Here is a 19,000-nt window from a genome sequence, read left to right on the forward strand (position 1 = left end):
TGGAAACTAAGAAGATATCTCACGATCAGGTCAAAAACCAACTAGTTGTATAAATGCATGACTAAAAGTTGTCGTCGTAAAACAGACCACGTCCTACTCGGAATGACGATCTGCGTAAGAGCCGACGGGAAAGAAAGAGAAAAAGAAGGGCTTGACGTCACACACGGTTGCCCCGAAGGAAAAAAAAATCCCACGAAACCGAGGATGACCACTGCAATTGGACAGATCTCCTGGATTACTCCAGTAAGTAACATGGTAGTATTATGATTTTTCGCACACCCAACATTGATCGTCCCGATGTGCGCGTCCCAATGTGTTGTAGTCGGAGGAGTCCTAACTCATCATCCTGGGAATTTTTGGCGGCCAAGCCTCGAAGAAAGTTCAAAAGATCGCCCTTACCCGACCGCCTCGGCAAGCCACACAAAAATGACCCATGAGCGGCCGGCCAACTATCCCGACTCCTTGCGTCAATACGGGTTGCTAGCCTCTTCATTGTCAGTCTGTACTCTGTAAATCCTGTAAAATCCATTGGGAACGAGACCAACCCAACGCTGCAGTAGAGTATTTCTGCGGGCAGAACTGACTGTACTGTATGTTTCCCCTCGACGCCGTCCCACGGCTTGGCTGCTTGGTTTCCCGAAACGGGCATTCCTGAAGCTGTCGGCCCAGAGCGGCCTCTGTAGTGGTACTCTTCGGGCTAGCACTCAACTTCCGAGTGGAGCACCATAAATCATGGCCATTTGCGGCCATCGTCTACTTGCCCGTGGGGTTTCCCATCACCGTTTTCCGTTGGCTCAGATGACGAGGGCAGACACTGACTGGGCCCTGAGCTTCCCAGACGACCCATTACTCGAAACTAATGGGGAAGGACATTCTTCCTGAACGGCGTGGCAAGTGGGCTCGAATATCCGGTCCTGATTCGGTATCCGGCTGCGTCGGTGGCCCAAACCATGTTCAATGCGCAGCGCTCCTCGCTGCAGTCTTTGTGTGAGAAAAAATTAGTCAATTATGCAAAGGAAGGGGCGAGTATGTCAGCAAAGAGATGCATGATTTTTAGTACAGGAACAGAGGCAAAATGTGGGATAAAAGACAGGGTTTAGCAAGAAACGTACAACAAAGGCTTGACGAGTATATTCTGTTCTTAGCAGTTCTGTGACCTGAAAAAAAATCATCAGAGTAGACAAGAGAGAGTTTGAAAATCAACAGAGAAGCCCCGGACTGGCTTACCCCGGGTTCTCTCCATTGGAAGGGAAGTAAAGTACAGGCACAAAGTGGGTTTTATCCATGGGTGGTAGAGTAGCATCAGGTATTTCCCCGGTCCTTTCCCTTTCTGGGGTTCCTGCCAGGCCACACAGTGAAATATAGATCGCTTGAGGCGCCTCTTGTTGACCGCATTCAGATTTCTTCTACTCTGTTCAGTCGACTGTTGTTTTCTTTATTCCTCTTCTCTCCCTCCCACCATCTGATCTGCACTCTCCTCTCCCAAACATTTGCTTACATTAACACTTCGCTGAGTGTTAGCCTTATTCCTCTCACCAAACCACTTTCTACCTCGCGAGATAAAGCTTCTATCTCACTGTTTTCCTCTTCCTTCCCCCTCTTCAGTGTTTACTCTGCTTATAATACCTTCTATCTGCATCTACTGCTTGTGATAGCCTTGCTAAGTCAAAGATCTCTTGCATATCAAAGTAAGTTTACATTGTTTCCCTAATGGTTGCTACGCGTTCACACCTCTAACCGTCTTTTAAGGTTTCTGATACGCAAGATACAGAGCAGGCTATCTCAAAATGGCAGTGCCTCCTTCTGAAGGGGTCATAGAGATAGGAGACTCGCATCATCATGAGTCTGAGGCCTCGTCCTCCACTCACGCGGACCATGGCATTGACCCGTTTGAAAAGACGGAGCCAACCACAGATGTGGAAAATGTCGAGACCGTAGAAGCTGCCGAAGACAAGCCTTTGCCTTCCAGGGCGGACAAGGTGATAAAAGAAGCTGATTGCTATGACGAGCTGGGTTACTCCTGGCCAGCATGGAAAAAGTGGACGATCATTAGTGTGATCTTCCTAGTCCAGACTTCCATGAACTTCAACACCAGTCTGTATTCCAATGCTCTGACTGGCATCTCTGAAGAGTATGGAGTCAGTATGCAGGCTGCTCGTTGCGGTGCCATGATTTTCCTCGTTACTTATGCCTTTGGCTGCGAACTCTGGGCTCCCTGGAGCGAGGAACTGGGACGCAAGCCAATTCTCCAGGCTAGTCTGTTCCTCGTCAATGCCTTCCAACTTCCTGTGGCTCTTGCTCCTAACTTTGCCTCCATCATGGTTGGCCGCGCCCTGGGTGGTCTGAGTTCTGCCGGTGGCTCCGTCACACTGGGAATGATTGCCGATCTATGGGAAGCAGATGATCAGCAGTACGCCGTGGCCTGTGTCGTCTTTTCCTCCGTTGCAGGCTCCGTCATTGGTCCTGTCGTCGGTGGATTCGTCGAAGAATACCTTCCTTGGCGCTGGAACATCTGGATTCAATTGATCTTCGGAGGAGCTGTTCAGCTCGCTCACCTAGTCTGTGTTCCGGAGACTCGCACAACGATATTGATGGACAGAATTGCTAAGAGAAGAAGAAAGAATGGCGAGGATATATGGGGCCCTAACGAGGTGCTTGAGTTCCGGGAGCGGTTTGCAATGCGGGAAATTCTCTCCACCTGGATCCGCCCCTTCAAGATGTTCTTGACCGAGCCCATCGTCCTGTCTCTGTCTTTGTTGAGTGGCTTCAGCGACGCTCTCATCTTCATGTTCATCCAGTCCTTTGGTCTTGTCTACAAGCAGTGGGGCTTTGGCACGATTGAACTCGGTTTGTCGTTTTTACCCATCCTCGTAGGGTATTTTATCGCATGGATATCTTTTATCCCAGCCATCAAACGAAACATCAAAGAGCGACGAGCTAAGCCTCAGGACGAACGGGCTCAATACGAGTCTCGCCTATGGTGGCTGCTTTACACAGCTCCTTGCCTGCCCATCGGGCTGATTGGTTTCGCTTGGACCAGCCAGGGTCCTCCCGTTCACTGGATTGGCACCATGATTTTCTCAGCCATTGTCGGCATTGCCAACTACAGCATTTACATGGCGACGATTGACTACATGGTCTGCGCCTATGGTCCTTACTCTGCTTCGGCAACCGGTGGAAATGGCTGGTCTCGAGACTTCTTGGCTGGTGTTCTTACCATTCCTGCTACACCTTTCTTCGAGAGTGAGTTATCCTCTTCACTGATCCGCCTTATCGTCACAGCAGCTGACACAGGACTCCACAGACATTGGCGGCAAGCGTCATCTCGAGTACGCATCTACGATTTTGTGTAAGTCTTTAATCTGCTTGCACAGCACCCCAGGCACAGAGACTGATCTTGACCTTCTTTAGTCTGCATCTCATTCGTCCTCGTCATTGCGGTCTATGTCATCTATTGGTGCGGTCCTTATCTCCGCCAGCGCTCTACGTTCGCTCAACAGCTGTCGGTCGCTCGCCACGATGTCGAAGTCGACCTCAATGTCCGACAATTGTCTAGAATTCCCACTGGCTCTAGGGCAAATTCTCTTGCAAGATCTCGCCAAGATCTCCGAATCCGGCAAGCCCTCGGAAGCCGACAGGGCAGCTATGTGGCATCCCGTGGTCCGTCTCGCGCGGGCTCCCGTGCTCAGTCGCGCAGAAACAGTATCTCCCTCGCGGAATGAGCATGATCACAACTCCACAACTGAGCGGCCTGGAGCCGATGGGTATTTGAGGAGACGTCGTTGATGCCAATCGTGTCGGAGTGAATGGTCCACAGTGACATAGGGTTTCGGGCAGCAACATGCTTTATGGGAGCTTTATGAGCTTTGCGGCTCTTCTGTTCATTGCCCCTGTGAGCGATTTTCATTTCTTGAGCAGGGCCGGGCTTTGTAAGTGTTATTTCTCTTGTCTCTTTTCTTCTTTTCATCCCCGTCTGCGGTGGAGGGCCCTAGTGCTACACCTTGTTTGGGCGTTCAGGCTGCTGACTCTCGGAACTCGTTCGCATTGCACCCTTGCAGAGTGGATGGGCCGAGTCTGGTCGGTACACTCGAGTTAAACAGGCGTCGGCTTCGTACCATTTCGATGGCCTTTTAATTGTATCTGGGATTTTATGTGGCTCAAGCTTTGTTCTTTCTGTGGCTTACGAGATTTCCTCTTTCAACGGTTCTGTGTTCTCTATGCTTGTGTTGCCAGCGAGGTGGAGGTTTACTTTCTAGCGATGGTGTCTTGACGGCGGGATCGAAGTACTTAGCGAGAGACTCCTCGGCTGCTGGTGGCTAGTAAAAAAAAAATACGAAAAATAATCATGTTTTTTTTCTATCAAAGCTTTCAAGCGATCTGTAGGCAGTAAGCCTTATGTCGACGTAATCCACTGGAGGGACTTGACCATGGTTGAACGGGGGGATGGACGAATGAGTAGAAATCAAGGTATTGGGATACAGGTTTAATGCGGAGGGACTCATACATATAGTTAGTAAACACTCTGTTATGAGAGGGGGGTATCATAGCCTATCGAAGCCAAGAGACGAGGCAGGTGGTCTGAAAGGGAAACTCAAACGTCATTGAACAGATAACCGGGCAGATGATAGTGCGAACTCCGCAATGGAGGCCAGACGCATTGACAGAGATCTCGGAGGTGATTTCCATGGACTCTTGGCCCTTGGGTTACGTCTGTGGAGAGTTTGTGGGACAGATCAGGCTTTCTGGTTCCCGGAGGTTGCATCCGGCGATCTCTTATCCAGGGGAGTCGGGGCTTTTGTATGGAGTACGGGAGCACAGGTAAAAAAGAAATTGCCTGATTTGGGTGAGGATGAGGCTGTTCTCCAGAAATCATTTGTCTGGCACGAAAATGTTGAACTTTCCTCGGTTGGGGGTGGAGGATACCCTGTGTACATCACGTGACTCTTCCGTCCGGCGTGGTGTTACTGTTGCTGTCAACTTCCCCGTTCTTTAATGTCCACTTCTGTTGGTGATGACGATAAGGGTTCTCTTAGAGTTCTGACTAAATTATACCTTGAGCATGGACGCAGCGCGGGGAGTTCTGCAACGCCGGGTGCGGGCTTGCATCTCTCGTCCCGGTGTTTTGTCTGGTAGAGTCATTTATCCATCATTGTGGCTGTCTTCGTCGTTGTCGTCATTGTCATCATCCGTTCGGGCGCGGAGTTCTCCCCGCACGACGGTCTCTCCGCTCCGCGGCGGTGCGCTCCGTGAGGGGAGGGGGTTGCTTACACCTGTGATGGCGGGTGCGGGTGTGGGTTACTCGACTACTACTGGTGCTTCTGGGGAGCAGGAGCAAGAGCAGGAGAAGGCGCAAGAACAGGAGCAGGAACAGGAGCCAGAGAAGGCGCAGGAACAGGAACAGGAACAGGAGCCAGAGAAGGCGCAGGAACAGGAGCTGGAGCAGGGGCAGGAGCCGGAGAAGCCGCAGGTGCAGATCTCGCAGGGTGAGGATGCAGAACAGGTTCAGGGGGGATTGGAACGCTTGCTTGAGAACGGGTGGGTGTTGGACGGGGAGAGAATGGGAATCAAAAAGACGTTTTATTTTCGGTCTTATTTTAAGGCTGTGGTGGGTTTTGTCCTGACTGTTGTTCTTCGCGAGAGATCTAGGGAGGCTGATTGGTTGGTGCAGAGCTTTTTGAATGTGGTTGCGTCGCAGAGCGCGACAAAGAAGCATCATCCGACCATGACTGTTGTAAGTTTTTTATTAACCTGCTGAATGGGGAAAAGGTTGCGATATGCTAATGGTTTGCGGCGATAAGAGGATTGGAAGTGTGGATGTGCATTGGACGACGCATAATCCGCGAGGACTGTCGTCGAAAGACATTGCTATGGCGGAGCATTGTGAGGAGGGAGCGCAGTTGATGGGGGCTGTTGACGAGGCGAAGGGGAAGAAGTGCTCGCTGCCCGCGGTGACTTTGCTGGGAACTCCCACGCGTGAGCGTGAGCATGAAGCCTAGGAGGCAGTTACTTTCTGTACCTTATTCTTCTGAACCAATTATGTATTACTCAAGAAACAATGATTGACCTGTCAATTGTGGCTTCACCACCCAACCAAATCAAGTCAAGCCGCTCGGAACTGGAAATGATATGATACGATCATATGGACTCCTGCCGACCGACGAACGATCCGTTGACGTTGATCGCCATTTGTCATACCTTGAAGGGGTATATGGACTGCTGCAATCTGCTGCGTTCCGTCACCTTGTGCAACCTAATAATAATCTGCTTCAGAGTAGGTCGCCCATTCTCGATATATCAAGGGCCGTGCAGTTTGTTCAGGTTTACACTAAGAATAGTGAAGAGAGTTTTCTTACTCCCACTCTGTATCAGGAGCTATGTGCTTTTTTTTTGTCTTCGTTTTTCTTTCTTTTCCCTCACCATAGCCCTACATAAATAAACATGATGCTATTCCGGCAAAGTGGGACCGGACCTGTCCCAAAACCGCTGTTCAGGGGCAGGCTGCCAATTATAGTCTTTTTGGCGCATATAGTATCTGGATTCTCGACAGGCAATAATTGTCTGTTATTATCACTCCCGATGATGGTCCGTCCGAATTGATCTGAATCTGCTCCTACTTCATAGGGAACCAACTGTTTCAGATCCTCCAGCCAGATTTAGCCTCACTCCATTCTCAACAAGTATTAGACTAAAACTGGACTACTGTGGTTCATAGCTAATTAAAGCCTAGAATTAAAATAAAGAGAAAATTAACGGCAAAAGAAGGGCCACACTCACACAGAAGAGGAAAAGTCCTGATTGAGACTCGATCTGGCTTCCGAGCTCCATCCGTGTGCTTGTTCTGGGCTGAGTTTGCTCGTTCTTTCACTTTTTCCCCTTCTTCTTCTTCTTCCACCTCAACACTCTCTTTTCAACTCTAGGAGAAGCACAATGGAGTTGCCTGCATTGCCCTGATATCGCACTGCGATTTTCTCTGTCACTCCTTACAATTGGATTCCCTTCCCTTGAATTGAAACTACGCCTGTAGTTCTACTCCAAACGTGATCTCCCAAATTCCGGGTGCCCGTCTCCGCTCCTCCACCACGCGATCTCTCCCACTTTCCTAATCGGTTCTGTTTGTTCTGTCTTCACTTCGGTTGATCGCGATCTGTACAATTGCATTAACCACTCTCGATCCGTATTTAGTCTGAAACCAGGGGGTTTTGGTTTCAGGCTGCGATCACCACTGGACCCGCTGATACAAGCGTCCACCTGCAATGCCAGTCTTCTTTTCCACATTAGATGCGCAGCACTCTCCCCACCACAGTTGCACTCTTCTCCAGATAAATCACGCGCGCCCTTGAAGCTCCATATCCTCAGATTAACGACTTCTCTATTGCATCATCACCGATCAGTTGGAATCGCCTTTTGATGTCGAGTGAGGGCCTATCTTCTCCGGAAGGATGAGATTAGATCAGCAGCCCCCTCAGCCATCTGTCAGCGAGCGCAGAGGTCAACGATTAGCTCCTCTGCAAACGAACTTCAGCCGTCCGAATGCTCACGGTGCAGTTCAATCCCCGAATCTATCTGCGGTTCCCGATGTAGCATCAACCCTGCCTGCAGCCCCTCGATTGCAACGTCTGCGACCCACGGACTACCAATATGAGAGCGACGGAGAGAGGGTGCCGCTACAACAAACTCCGGTCAAGCGTCAGACATCCAAGTCGGGTTTGCGCGGACTTTTTGCCTGGGAGAAGCCCGCTCGTAAGGCCAACATTGACACGAAGCTTGCGGAAATCGACGAGGCGCACACTACTGTAACACAGACGGTGACCGTGGCGGACACGCCACTATCGCCAAGTGTTTCTGCCACCCCCAAGACCGCGATGTCGATGTCGACCTTGATTGCCTCTCCGCCGGGCGGTGCGAGTCGGACGAAACTTGCGTCGAAGTCCCGAGGGAAGCTTACCGACAGTCGACCAGTCGCTGGTGACCATGGGTGGAAGCCACCTCCGTTATTTCAGGCCTATCCACAGGCAATCAAGCACGACTGCCTCTGGGCCCCGGCTCTGTCTGCCGATTCCATTTTGCGCATCCAAGCAACCGCAAAGAGTCACAGCAGCTCCAATGATGTAGACCCTCAGGGCAATCAGCCGCCAAATGAGGAAGCTTCCGCGGAACGGAAGAAGAAGGAAGAGAGGGAAAAGAAACATATGCGAACGGTCTCGGACACTATCGGCAAGACTGAATGGTCCCAAAAGATTTATGTGCTGGTCACATCTGGTTATATCTTGCAATACTCAGCAAGCGGGAAGCACGATCGACTGCCGGAGAAGATGTTGCAGGTGGGCCCCAGATCAGTGGCTTTTGCCAGCGACGCGATTCCTGGTAAGCGTTACGTGCTTCAAATTTCTCAAAGTTCGGAAGAAGACAGCACGGCGACAGTTGATACCCATCGGCCCTTGTTTTCCCGCCTGGGATTCCATCGATCCTATTCCCGGCGATGGACTCGTACGTTCCTTCTTGTGTTCTGCAATGCCGAAGAAATGAGCTCCTGGCTCCTGGCTGTCAGAGCTCAGATCGAAGCCCGCGGAGGTAAAAAATACATCTCTGAAAATCTGTACGACGAGGACTTGGAGCATCAACTGCGGCCGAAACCGAGTATCCGACAGATGGTGCAAAGAGACCCGAACCGCTTCTCCAAAATCTATCTACAGCCTCATGAGTCGGCAGGTTCCGACGAAAAAGATCAAGCTCCCAGCGACCAATCCCGCCGCAGCTCCTACATATCTGTTCAACGCCGATCGATCGTTTATCAGTCTGGCGCTGAGTCCCGTTCCAACTCGATGTCGACCACACAGACGGATGTCACACCGCCTGTCAATGGCTTCGGGCGCTTGTATCCGTCGGCTTCTCCGCCGAGTGGTCCTTATACCCTTCCTAATGGCCTCACAGTTCCTGGGACATCCGAACCGGGTGTACCGCCGAGCTCAACCACGGCAAGTATGACCAAACGCCTATCCACCTATGTGGCGGGATCCTTGAGCACGGAGGGGCATGAACCTGGGTCGTCGCCGCCAACGGTGCCAGAGCCAATCTTGCGAAGCACTTCGCCCCCAGCACCCAACTTCAGTGTTCCGTCATTCAGCAAGAGGTTTGCTGCTAAAACCGTTCAAGCTAAGCTTGTTCAAGATCCTCGTCTGGACTGTGACCAAAGTAATGGGATCCGTCATCAGGAATCTGACGAGCAACTCGATGCGTTGTCTGCGTTTCCCTCCCCACCTCAGTCGCCAGCCCGGAACATGAGTAAAATGAGCCTTAACGACATACATGAGGATCCTTCTACCGTCCGCAACGCCTCCCCTAGGCGACAATTGCGGGTATCCAATTCTGAGGATTCGCTGGCAGATCTTCAGCAAAGAAATAATGACCATAGGAGTCTACCCAACCAACGTCTACCGATAACGTATACCATGCCATCGCACTCCCGTCCTCAGAGCATAGCCATTGACCCGTTAAGCAAGCTTCCATCTGAACCGCAACCCACACGACCAACTACAAATCACGGAAATCAGCCGCACCTTGAGCTCCAACGGGATAGAATGTATCCCACAGACCGCAGCGGTCGTCCTCCCAGCATGGCTCGGCGCAAGAGCATGCCGGGACTGTCAGTTGGACCCCCAGCAGCACCTCCCCCCAATTGTCCCCTACCGAAAATCCCATATCCAATCGATCCACATAGGCCTATTCTACTACCAAGCGCTTCCCTCACAAGTCGTTCCTCCCAATTGCCACCTTCGAAGTCGTTACGAGACCGCCAAAGAAGCTTTGCCAGCATCAATCCTCCCACGTCCCATATCGATCTTCCTACTGCTCCAAGTATAGATACCCCGGTATCTTCCGGATTATAAGTGATACCGCCTCACGTCGATCTTTTTATTTTTATTTTTTTATTTTTTTATTTTTTTTTTTTTCTACTCTCTACCATGGCTCATTTTGCATCTCTAGGCGTCAGTAGATGTTTTGGAGATGCCTGTACATCAGCATAACTTTCGCGAACTTTGGAAAAGTGCTATTAGACTACTCCCCCTCACTTCTGAGGGATTCTGTCTTCATGTCTGGAGTTTTACTGCATTTGCCATGCCTCAGCAACTTGCTTTCTTATTTATATACCTCTGATACCAAACACCTTTGTTAATTTGTCATTGCATTTACCTGTCGTCTTCTTGACCTTCTTTACAGCCGCAATTGAAGATATCCACGCGGTACGTCGTTGCCATACTCAACTATCCGTGACATCTTTTGTTTTATTATTCCCCATTTACATGTTCTTTATCTGGGTCTATCTCGGGTTTTGATGCTTCATACAATCATGTAGTGGAGATTACCTTCTCCCATGTCGTATATCCCAGCCTCGGGTAATTCACACAGCGAAATTTTCTGACTCGACCTGTGCATCCTCACGAATAAGAATTATAATATCGGAATTACAGAGTTCTCGATGATCCACGATGATTTTGGTCAATTCAAAAAGGTGGAACCTTACTCCAATTCGAAGGAACATATATCATTTAAGGGAAATAGTTATACGTGGCTATTCATCCAATGACCCCGAATCCCAAAGTCCAGAACGTAACCCAGAACAACCACAAAGACTCAAAAGGCAAAGCGACGCGCGGATACGATGCATCCTAGAATCATGCCCAAGTGCAACCAAACCATCTATGCGATTTACTCCTCAGTGGCTTCTTCCACCTTGGGCGCTAGATCACGCTTCACGACGCCGGAAGCATCTGCGGCAGGTGTTGCTGTTGTGGTCGCGGAAGGGGTAGAGTCTTCCCCCTTGCCAGATGCAGTTTGTGGCTCTGCGGTCACAGCGCCAGCGACGGCCTTCTTGGACTTTTTCTTCTTCTTCTTGCTCTATAATGCAGTCAGTACATCGATCGAAAGAGGAAGACTGGAAGGAGAGAAAGAAATACCTCCTGCCAACCCCACAAAGGCTTGAAGCTATCAATGAACCCGACGTCCTCGAAGAGGTTCGGAAACAACCAGAGGCCAGGAGGCACGACGAAAACGGTCACGCAGAACAGAATCAGCCGGAAGATGGACATGGCGAAGAAGAGACCCAGCAGACCCATCATCCCGACGCTGAGGTACCAGACGCCCTGGCGGAGCATCATGGGCCACAGTGGGAAGAGGACAACCGCAAAGATACCTGCCACGACGGCGGCGGCCATGGCCTTCTGTTTCCATTGTGGTCCCTCGTAGAGCCAGACGTAGTGCATCATGGGGTCTGTCTCCTGGTGCTGCTCGATCTTGACGGTCCAGAGGCCCTTGACGCGGGTCTTTGGTTTGGCATGGTTGTGGCCAGCATGCGGGTCGACTTTGGAGACGCGCAGGGCGAGAAGGGAGAGAGGGAGGAGTTTGAAGACGTTTTCGGCGGAGGCGCGGTCGGTGACGGGGGGGAGGAGGGAGTTCTTTTTGGCGGCGGCTTTGGCGTAGGCGGGGGATTCGAGGGCGCGGATGGCGCGTTTGACTATGCTACTCATCAGTACTGAGTCGGAGACTCGTTAGAAGTATGGGAGAAAAAGTACCCTTAAACATGTCCTTTCTTTGTCCGTCTAGGATACACGTGCGAGACTTGAGGTTCTGGGAGCGTAGGAACTGGGCAACCGCGATCGCTCTAGGGTCTGGAGGATTCGACGGGTTCACGGGGACTTGCTGCATCTGTTGCTGAGGTGGAGAGGGCTGTCCAGACTGCCCCTGTTGTTGCTGTTGCTGTTGCTGCTGCTGGGGCCCTGCTTGTCCCTGCTGCTGCGCTGCTTGAGCCTGTTGCTGGGCCATCTGCTGCTGGTGCGCGGCCATAGCTCGCATCCTCAATTGATGGACGTATTGTTCGGTCGTCATGCCGTGCTTCGCGGCCTCGGCATTCAGTTGTTCGCGCTGCTGTCTTGCAAATTCCTCGGGGGTCAATCCTCGTCTCGCTGCTTCCGCGGCGAACTGCTGCTGCATGGCAGCAATCTGCTGTGGGCTAGGCCCACCTGGAGCCGCCATGTCGAAAGAGAAAAGGAGTTTGGATAATTGGCGTTAATGAATCAATTAACAGAGGAAAGACTGAAACAGGGATGTTAGAGAATGAGCCTGAAGCTGGGAAGGAGAGCGTATCAAAAGTGGTTTGGCTGGAAGATGAAAGAAGCCGGAAAATCACAGGGGAGCGATGAACACAAAGTGGCCAGATAGATGGTGTTGGCCCGCCCGAAGAGGAAAAGGGTCGATCGTCATTCATTCAACTAATCGTACCGTAGCACCGCCCGTCCGCGTCTCCGCAGTTTGAGCCTCGACTAACCATTCTCCATCGCTCGAATCGCTTGGTGCAATTGCGAATCCAACCTGAAATGAGTTTTATCCCCTAGTTTGATCCTCGCTGCCCATTGTATGCAGCTCCATGGGCCTGAGTTATGATCCTGATGCTTCCCTTGTGAACTCTACATGGGTGGCTGTCCTACTCGTGCGTTGACATCACGAACTGATCCCGTATGAAGTTTGACTGACGATGGGTTGATTAGAGTGAAAGAGATGTTGCCGGCCAGATTCCTATCAACTTTGTTACCGTGCCGGCTGTCTCGCTGACTGCAGCATGCTTCGGTAAAAACATCTACGACGCCAGTGCTGCTCAGAAATGCATTTCGAACTTGCTCGCTATCGGCTACCGTCGTTTCCTAATTGACATATACTGGTCGGTGGAGCAGCGAAATTGGATCCTTTGCCCAGTCGCAAAACCGCAGGACGCTCAGGTTGTCACCGTCTCGACCACGCCTTCTCCCACAGCCACGGCCAGTGCAGTCACAGGCACCCTCACAGCAGTCGCCGCTCCGTCAGGCTCGCTACTCTACGAGCTCGGTCCCTATCTTTGCTCCGATAATCTGGACCTTTCTGGGCTAGTTGATATTTTCGCAGAGCATTTCCGAGTCACCAACTCTCAATGGAATGTGTATACGACGTTCATCACGGTAAACCTTCATGTGGCATCAAGTACTGCGTCCTTCGATCAGCCAGCTGCATCCGTCACCAACGAGCAGCTGCCGTTACCGTCAGAATACGTGAGCGCTTTGTTTAATGCGCGTCTTTCTACATACATCTACAGGCCGTCCGAATTAGCCAAGGAGCGCAAGAACCTCAACGAATCATGGTATGCAGTTGACGATGGATACCAGCCTATCACGGAATACTTCACCCTTCACGAGGATGCGAATGGAAAGCAAAGTACGCCGGATGGCTGGCCCTCTTCGAAATATGTGCAACTCGCGCAAGAGCGGCGACTCTTCCTGGAATATGGGTCGGTTGACTCGCAGCTGGGGAGCTATGATTTGAACACAGACAACGACGTTTTATTTCCTCCTCATTATTTGACAACTGCCGTTTCGACAACAGCGGCTGGTAACGGTAGCTTGACTTCTGGCTGTCTCTACCAGCCGGGAGCTACCTCGGTGTCGCAAGTCAACTCGTCGTGGGCTCAATCGAGCAGCATACCCATCATAAACAGCTCAGACGAAACCAAGGCTCTAAGGGCAATATGCGATCTGGTCGTCAACTTCAGAGACTGCGGCTTGTCACCGGTGCTCAGTAACACTTTGTTCAACAAGACTGCCGATTCAGACGCCGAACCATACCAAAACATCTCCACTTCTGCCTCGTGGTCCTGGGCTATTGGTGAACCCCGAGACCCCTCACCTCCTGGCATCGACGAGGACTCGCAGCACATCGAGCGATGTGCAGTAATGGACCTCTCACTGGGGGGCCATTGGCGCTCCACTAACTGCAGCCAAGAGCGCCACGCCGCCTGTCGTGTGGGAAACCATCCCTTCACCTGGTCCCTGTCATCGGGAGCGTATACGTACTCAGACGCGTTCGACCATGCTTGCCCGGAGAATACATCCTTCTCCATACCCCGCACTGGCCTTGAGAACACCTACCTATACCATTCCCTGCTCAATGGATCCAAGGACACCTTGAACCCGGCAGCGACGGACCCCGCAAAGTACGAGGTTTGGCTTGATTTCAACTCCCTGGACGTTGCATCTTGCTGGGTAACAGGGGGTCCTGATTCTCCCTGCCCGTATGTAGCCGATCCACACCAGCTAGAACGGCGCACGGTGTTGGTCGCTGCCATTGCCGGAATCGTTATCTGCATCATCACTGCGCTCACGTTATTTGTAAAATGTAACGCGAACCGGAGAAATTCGAGGAGAGGCAAAAGGGTCATTCAAGGGTGGGAGTACGAAGGTGTTCCTTCGTAGTTTGTCCATTTTTCACGTGTACTATTCTCTTATATACTTCAATATAAAACGCGCATCTTATCCTTCTATTTGCTGCAAAACAATATTTATTGGATTTGAGGAAGCTACTAACTACCTAACACAGCTTTATGTAAAAAAAATGTATTATCAAACATGAAAGAAAATCTGTCACGTAAAACTCGCTACAATTCCATTCCATCGTGAACATGACCATGCCATCGTCAACAAACCTGATCATCCAATATTACCATGAATCCCAAGCTGCAGGTCTAGAGTCCAGCAAACCGAGCCCATCCGGCAGCCCTCATCGGCTTTGGATTCTTGGTGACCACGCCACCTCTACCTTCCTCGGCGATCTTTCCACTCACATCGCGTCGTCGTCCCACACCCAAGTTCGCGATGTAATTGCCATACGCCAAGGAGGAGCCTGATCCAAAATCATGCCGACCGATGTCAGCCCCGGAGTTACTGACAACACGACCCTTGCGATCACCGTCTGCAACAGCAGGATCCGTAGGTACAGGAGGGATCTCGTTTTCGACGTCTGAATCATCAGCGTCGTGCTGCTTAAGCGAACTGTATGTGTTCAGTTTCTGGCTGTTGCGTTTGACGAGCCTGCTCCGCTTCCGGTCCAGATCGCGCGAGTCGGGATCGTTCTGACCGCTTACGCTGCGCGCAACGCTGAGCCAAGGCTTATTGTTGAGCTCTCCGTAGAAGCGGCCTTTCTTCTCGGGGCTGTCTGGGGAGGTAGGGGAAGCGGGAGGGTTAGGAGCGAGGTTCGGGATATCAGTGAGAGGGGCACGGGCCGGGGGGTGAGGTGCATTGTCGGTCTCGTCCTGGACCGGCTGTGGGGTGGGAGGGTTGAGGGCTAGAGGGTTGACCTGGAGGGAGGCGGAGAATTGTCGCTCGCGGTCGTTGTGGTCCAGGAATATATTAATGTTGTGGTCGCCAATGTCTTGCTCGGCGTTGTCATAGAATCGTGTTGCCTGAGGATTATCATGAATGTCCTCGTCATTCGCATAGTGTTCGTGGAAAGCTAGTGATTCGTACTCGCCGCGAACGTCCTCCGAGATTGCCTCGTTAAGGTGCAGTTCGTAGCGCTGGGCGGAAGTAAGCCAGTCCTTGAAACTGCTACCTGCAGAGATAAGGCTCTCCGTTTGACTGTAGGCAGACGAGGGTTCTCGACGGGCTAGGTTCTCATTCAAACCAGCCTCTGCCGGTGAGGGTGACCGAGAAGGGTAGGCAATCCAGTTGCCCGAGTCTGGACTTACGCATTGAGCTCTGTCAGGAACGTCACGAGAGACTTGCTGAGCGTGGTCGCTATGAGAATCTGCCAAGGGCGATTGCACCGACGCTTGCTGGTCATGCTGTGCCAGGAAGGAGTGTTGAGGGACAGGTGGTACGGGTGGGACAACCGTGTCACGGTATGTAGATTGTTGTGATCGCCTCTTCTCGTTAATAACGGAAAACCGACTCGAGCCATCTTCTGAGGACTGGTTGCGAGTGTGCATGAATGGCACTTGCCGAGCAGGGCCAATAAGGGGTTCTTCCGCAGACGTGGCCGATGCAACAGTAGACAGGCTGCGATGCTTTTCGCTGATTTCCGACTTGTTTCGTTTATGAGGACGAGCGGTCAGATTGTCTTCGAGAGGATTCAGATCCGGAGGCAGTTGGGAGATCTGCCGGAATATTAAAGCCAGCCAGACGGAAATGCAGAGAGAGGTTAAATGAAAGCTTCCGTTGACAATACTAAGGATGAAGGTGGAATGAGCGATCTTGTCCGTGATACCAGCTTCCGCGCTCAGCAGAGTGCTCCAGTGGTAGGCATTGTTGGTGATCTGCTTGTACGCGATGTATGCGGAGAAGACATAGTATGGAACCAAGCCAAGGTCAAGCGTTGCCGCAAAAACCATGTAACTGGCCTGTGATCCAGCGGGTCTGGTGACTGGCGAGCGACATAGGTGGTAGATTCCATAGAGGGTATGGAGAATGGCAACGATAGGCTACACAGACATTAGCTGGATTCGCGTTTAGTCATGTTTGTGGACTCACCCCGACTCGAACGATCCAAATAATTGTGACAGCTACATTCTTGATGACAATAGCACAAAAGAGCGAGCCGAGAGCGCCGAGTAAAGCCAGCACGCGCAGACCAAGCTGTACCTTTCGGCCATAGAACACTCTCCCCTTTGTGCTGGGGCTCATGGGAGTCCAGCGTGACACTCCATCAGGAAAGTTCGAATACTATGGATCGAGCATCAATCAGCACATGCGCGCCCGAGAGCAGTTCCAAGAACTAACGTACTGAGTCAGGGTGTCTGTTGAAGCTAATATAAGGCCCTTTCTGCTTAGGTTTCGGCTTCGGACGAGTCCAGCTCGCCTGCGTCACGGCCTTTGGATTGAATGGACGATCCGTCGGACCATAGAAACTATGCGAGGAGGGAGGACCATAAAGGAACGGAGGTAATGATCTCCCCATGGCCGCGATGGATGATGCTTATCGGCGCATCCACGCGAGGAGCGGAATGTGGGCGTTGAATGACGCAGGCACAAAGGAATGTTTGGGGGGCTGTTCAACCAGAATGAGTATGCAAGGTACGATGGGGATGTGGTTCGAGAAGCACACGCGGAACCATGGAACAGGAAGAATGCACGAGGATAAAAGGAGACTGTCATCAAGATATTAGTCTACCTTAGGCGATAATCATCATCAGAGATCGGGCCCTTTGAAGACGGTTCCCAATCGGGTGGAGCATCAACACTGGCGATAGTCGGCACGGCAACCAGGTGATAAGGATCACGTGCAGATCCTCGGAGGAAAATGGAGTCATAGCGAGGCCGACTAGATCTCGAATGTCTAATTCTAAGAGTGCTACTTTCTAATGGGTAGTTCCATGGAATAACGATGAATCTCAAACGCGCTCCTTACCTTTGCGCGCAGTGCAGTGCAAAGATCAGTTACGCGTCGCTATACCGCCCACATGTTCAGCCACTGGCGCAATTGACAGCCCAGCGCCGTCACCAGAGCCAGACGATACGGGCCGATCGTCCGTTTCGCGTTGCCATTGTAGGGTCAGGACCTGCTGGATTCTATGCAGCCTATAGGCTGCTCTCAAAGGTCGAGGATGCCATGGTAGATATGTATGAGAAACTGCCGGTCCCCTTTGGCCTGGCACGATATGGAGTTGCGCCGGATCATCCGGAAGTCAAGGTACGCTCAATGCCTTTAAGCACGCCTTCGGAAACCATGTTGATTCCATTTTGGCAAATAGAACTGCGAGGAAAAGTTTACCGAAGTGGCAGCATCTCCGAGGTTCAACTTTATCGGCAACATCGAACTCGGCACAAATCTCCCTCTCAAAGCGCTGAAACCACATTACGACGCCATTCTATTCGCATACGGGGCGCCGAAAGATAAGAAGTTGGGTATACCTGGTGAGGATGCACTTCGGAACGTGTACTCGGCGCGAGAGTTTGTGGGGTGGTACAATGGCCTCCCGGAGCATCGTGATCTCGCGCCGGATCTTACAGCCGGTGAGGATGCTGTGATTGTTGGCCAGGGAAATGTTGCCCTAGATGTTGCAAGGATACTGTTGTCGGATATCAATACTCTACGAAGCACAGATATCGCAGAGTACGCGGTGGAAGAGTTGGTCAGGAGCAAGATCAAGCGCGTTCGGGTTGTCGGCCGTCGCGGGCCGTTGCAAGTACGTTGGACAAGTTTTCCACGGTATGCAATGCTAATCTGCTCTTAGGCCGCCTTTACAATTAAAGAGCTCAGGGAGCTTCTTCAGCTGCCTTCTGTGTCGTTTGATCCCGTTCCTCGAGACCTCTTTCCACCAGACGAGGTTATATCCACGCTTCCTCGGGCACAGAAAAGATTAATGCAACTGCTGGCAAAGGGTTCGCCCAATGATCCCAATACCGCGAGCAAGTCATGGTCTTTAGATTTCCTTCTTTCTCCGGAATGCCTGAATTGGTCACCTGTCTATCCTTTCCGCCTCTCGTCCGTCAGGTTCTCCCGCAATGAACTGGATCCGAGCAATCCTCACACACCTAGTGCCAAGATTACACCAAAGTACCTCTCAAGCGGGAAGCGGGCGCAAGTCGACATACCTGCCAACACTTTCTTCCGCAGTGTGGGCTACAAATCTCTCCCTCTGCCTGGGTTGGAAGATCTAGGCATCCAGTTCGATTCTGATCGCGGGGTGCTGCCCAACGACGGTTTTGGTAGAATTACCGTCCCGACCACTTCAGGGGGTAATGAGCGATTGCCCGACGGTTCGCTGATCTCCCATCTGCCTGGGCTGTACTGTGCAGGTTGGGTCAAGCGTGGCCCAACTGGCGTCATCGCCACCACCATGACCGATGCATTCACCACCGCTGACACTCTGGCTGCGGACAAGGCGAGTCAAACCGGCAAAGGATCCTTGCTGAATGGGCCGACCAATAGCACCGGTCTCGGCTGGGACGGTGTACGGCCCGAAGCAGAGAAGCGCGGGCTACGGCCAACCACCTGGCAGGACTGGGAACGCATCGACAAGGCAGAGCGGGAGCGAGGCCAGCAGAAGGGGAAAGCTCGAGATAAGTTTGGACGAGTGGAAGAGATGTTGGAGGTTATATCTTGATGACTAATGCTCTAGAATGTACATAACATATATATAGATTGTATGAAACCTTCACTCTGATGACATTAAAGGACTGTATATTAAACATCAATCAACACG

The 19,000-nt window shown here is 51.6% G+C and overlaps 7 protein-coding genes across 7 annotated transcripts; 5 read left to right on the top strand and 2 right to left on the bottom strand.

Moving 5' to 3' along the window:
• Positions 1-1,377: 1,377 nt before the first annotated feature.
• AFUA_2G12550 (uncharacterized protein) lies at positions 1,378-4,321 on the top strand. The gene is made up of 4 exons (XM_077804174.1): positions 1,378-1,688; positions 1,750-3,243; positions 3,305-3,349; positions 3,412-4,321. The coding sequence occupies exons 2-4, from the start codon at positions 1,788-1,790 to the stop codon at positions 3,720-3,722; spliced, it is 1,812 nt and encodes a 603-aa protein (XP_077660336.1). The 5' UTR covers positions 1,378-1,688; positions 1,750-1,787; the 3' UTR covers positions 3,723-4,321.
• Positions 4,322-4,332: 11 nt separating this feature from the next.
• Positions 4,333-6,121, top strand: AFUA_2G12560 (4a-hydroxytetrahydrobiopterin dehydratase). The gene is made up of 4 exons (XM_077804175.1): positions 4,333-5,383; positions 5,420-5,605; positions 5,669-5,731; positions 5,799-6,121. Exons 1-4 carry the CDS (start codon positions 5,060-5,062, stop codon positions 5,994-5,996), a joined length of 771 nt encoding a protein of 256 aa, XP_077660337.1. The 5' UTR covers positions 4,333-5,059; the 3' UTR covers positions 5,997-6,121.
• A 411-nt stretch (positions 6,122-6,532) lies between these two features.
• On the top strand, positions 6,533-9,950 carry AFUA_2G12570 (peptidase family M20/M25/M40 protein). The gene is made up of 2 exons (XM_750496.2): positions 6,533-6,677; positions 6,728-9,950. The coding sequence occupies exon 2, from the start codon at positions 7,440-7,442 to the stop codon at positions 9,885-9,887; it is 2,448 nt and encodes an 815-aa protein (XP_755589.1). The 5' UTR covers positions 6,533-6,677; positions 6,728-7,439; the 3' UTR covers positions 9,888-9,950.
• Positions 9,951-10,529: 579 nt separating this feature from the next.
• AFUA_2G12580 (Sec62 family protein translocation protein) lies at positions 10,530-12,043 on the bottom strand. Its single transcript, XM_750497.2, has 3 exons — positions 11,571-12,043; positions 10,956-11,512; positions 10,530-10,896 (listed from the first exon to the last, which is right to left on the bottom strand). The coding sequence occupies exons 1-3, from the start codon at positions 12,028-12,030 to the stop codon at positions 10,708-10,710; spliced, it is 1,206 nt and encodes a 401-aa protein (XP_755590.1). The 5' UTR covers positions 12,031-12,043; the 3' UTR covers positions 10,530-10,707.
• Positions 12,044-12,421: 378 nt separating this feature from the next.
• AFUA_2G12590 (Lectin C-type domain protein) lies at positions 12,422-14,273 on the top strand (the record flags this gene model as incomplete). The annotated part of the gene is made up of 2 exons (XM_750498.1): positions 12,422-12,484; positions 12,543-14,273. The coding sequence occupies 2 exons, from the start codon at positions 12,422-12,424 to the stop codon at positions 14,271-14,273; spliced, it is 1,794 nt and encodes a 597-aa protein (XP_755591.1).
• Positions 14,274-14,341: 68 nt separating this feature from the next.
• AFUA_2G12600 (uncharacterized protein) lies at positions 14,342-17,075 on the bottom strand. Its single transcript, XM_750499.2, has 3 exons — positions 16,579-17,075; positions 16,326-16,517; positions 14,342-16,276 (listed from the first exon to the last, which is right to left on the bottom strand). The coding sequence occupies exons 1-3, from the start codon at positions 16,750-16,752 to the stop codon at positions 14,543-14,545; spliced, it is 2,100 nt and encodes a 699-aa protein (XP_755592.1). The 5' UTR covers positions 16,753-17,075; the 3' UTR covers positions 14,342-14,542.
• Positions 17,076-17,138: 63 nt separating this feature from the next.
• Positions 17,139-18,901, top strand: AFUA_2G12610 (NADPH-adrenodoxin reductase; the record flags this gene model as incomplete). The annotated part of the gene is made up of 3 exons (XM_750500.2): positions 17,139-17,484; positions 17,546-17,980; positions 18,029-18,901. The coding sequence occupies exons 1-3, from the start codon at positions 17,179-17,181 to the stop codon at positions 18,899-18,901; spliced, it is 1,614 nt and encodes a 537-aa protein (XP_755593.1). The 5' UTR covers positions 17,139-17,178.
• Positions 18,902-19,000: the final 99 nt, after the last annotated feature.

This window comes from Aspergillus fumigatus, chromosome 2, assembly GCF_000002655.1.
Source record: "Aspergillus fumigatus Af293 chromosome 2, whole genome shotgun sequence".
Taxonomy (NCBI): Eukaryota; Fungi; Ascomycota; class Eurotiomycetes; order Eurotiales; family Aspergillaceae; genus Aspergillus; species Aspergillus fumigatus.

Excerpts from the sequence above, each read along its gene's own strand:
- AFUA_2G12550 (XM_077804174.1), top strand. The coding sequence starts at position 1,788 with ATGGCAGTGCCTCCTTCTGAAGGGGTCATAGAGATAGGAGACTCGCAT. Across the intron at positions 3,244-3,304 it reads TGCTACACCTTTCTTCGAGA|ACATTGGCGGCAAGCGTCAT; the intron begins GTGAGTTATCCT and ends AGGACTCCACAG. Across the intron at positions 3,350-3,411 it reads GTACGCATCTACGATTTTGT|TCTGCATCTCATTCGTCCTC; the intron begins GTAAGTCTTTAA and ends GACCTTCTTTAG.
- AFUA_2G12560 (XM_077804175.1), top strand. The coding sequence starts at position 5,060 with ATGGACGCAGCGCGGGGAGTTCTGCAACGCCGGGTGCGGGCTTGCATC. Across the intron at positions 5,384-5,419 it reads AGGAACAGGAGCCAGAGAAG|GCGCAGGAACAGGAGCTGGA; the intron begins GCGCAGGAACAG and ends GAGCCAGAGAAG. Across the intron at positions 5,732-5,798 it reads ATCATCCGACCATGACTGTT|AGGATTGGAAGTGTGGATGT; the intron begins GTAAGTTTTTTA and ends TGCGGCGATAAG.
- AFUA_2G12570 (XM_750496.2), top strand. The coding sequence starts at position 7,440 with ATGAGATTAGATCAGCAGCCCCCTCAGCCATCTGTCAGCGAGCGCAGA.
- AFUA_2G12580 (XM_750497.2), bottom strand. The coding sequence starts at position 12,030 with ATGGCGGCTCCAGGTGGGCCTAGCCCACAGCAGATTGCTGCCATGCAG. Across the intron at positions 11,513-11,570 it reads AAGAAAGGACATGTTTAAGG|TCAAACGCGCCATCCGCGCC; the intron begins GTACTTTTTCTC and ends TGAGTAGCATAG. Across the intron at positions 10,897-10,955 it reads CTTTGTGGGGTTGGCAGGAG|AGCAAGAAGAAGAAGAAAAA; the intron begins GTATTTCTTTCT and ends ACTGCATTATAG.
- AFUA_2G12600 (XM_750499.2), bottom strand. The coding sequence starts at position 16,752 with ATGGGGAGATCATTACCTCCGTTCCTTTATGGTCCTCCCTCCTCGCAT. Across the intron at positions 16,518-16,578 it reads TCAACAGACACCCTGACTCA|TATTCGAACTTTCCTGATGG; the intron begins GTACGTTAGTTC and ends CTCGATCCATAG. Across the intron at positions 16,277-16,325 it reads TTTGGATCGTTCGAGTCGGG|CCTATCGTTGCCATTCTCCA; the intron begins GTGAGTCCACAA and ends ATGTCTGTGTAG.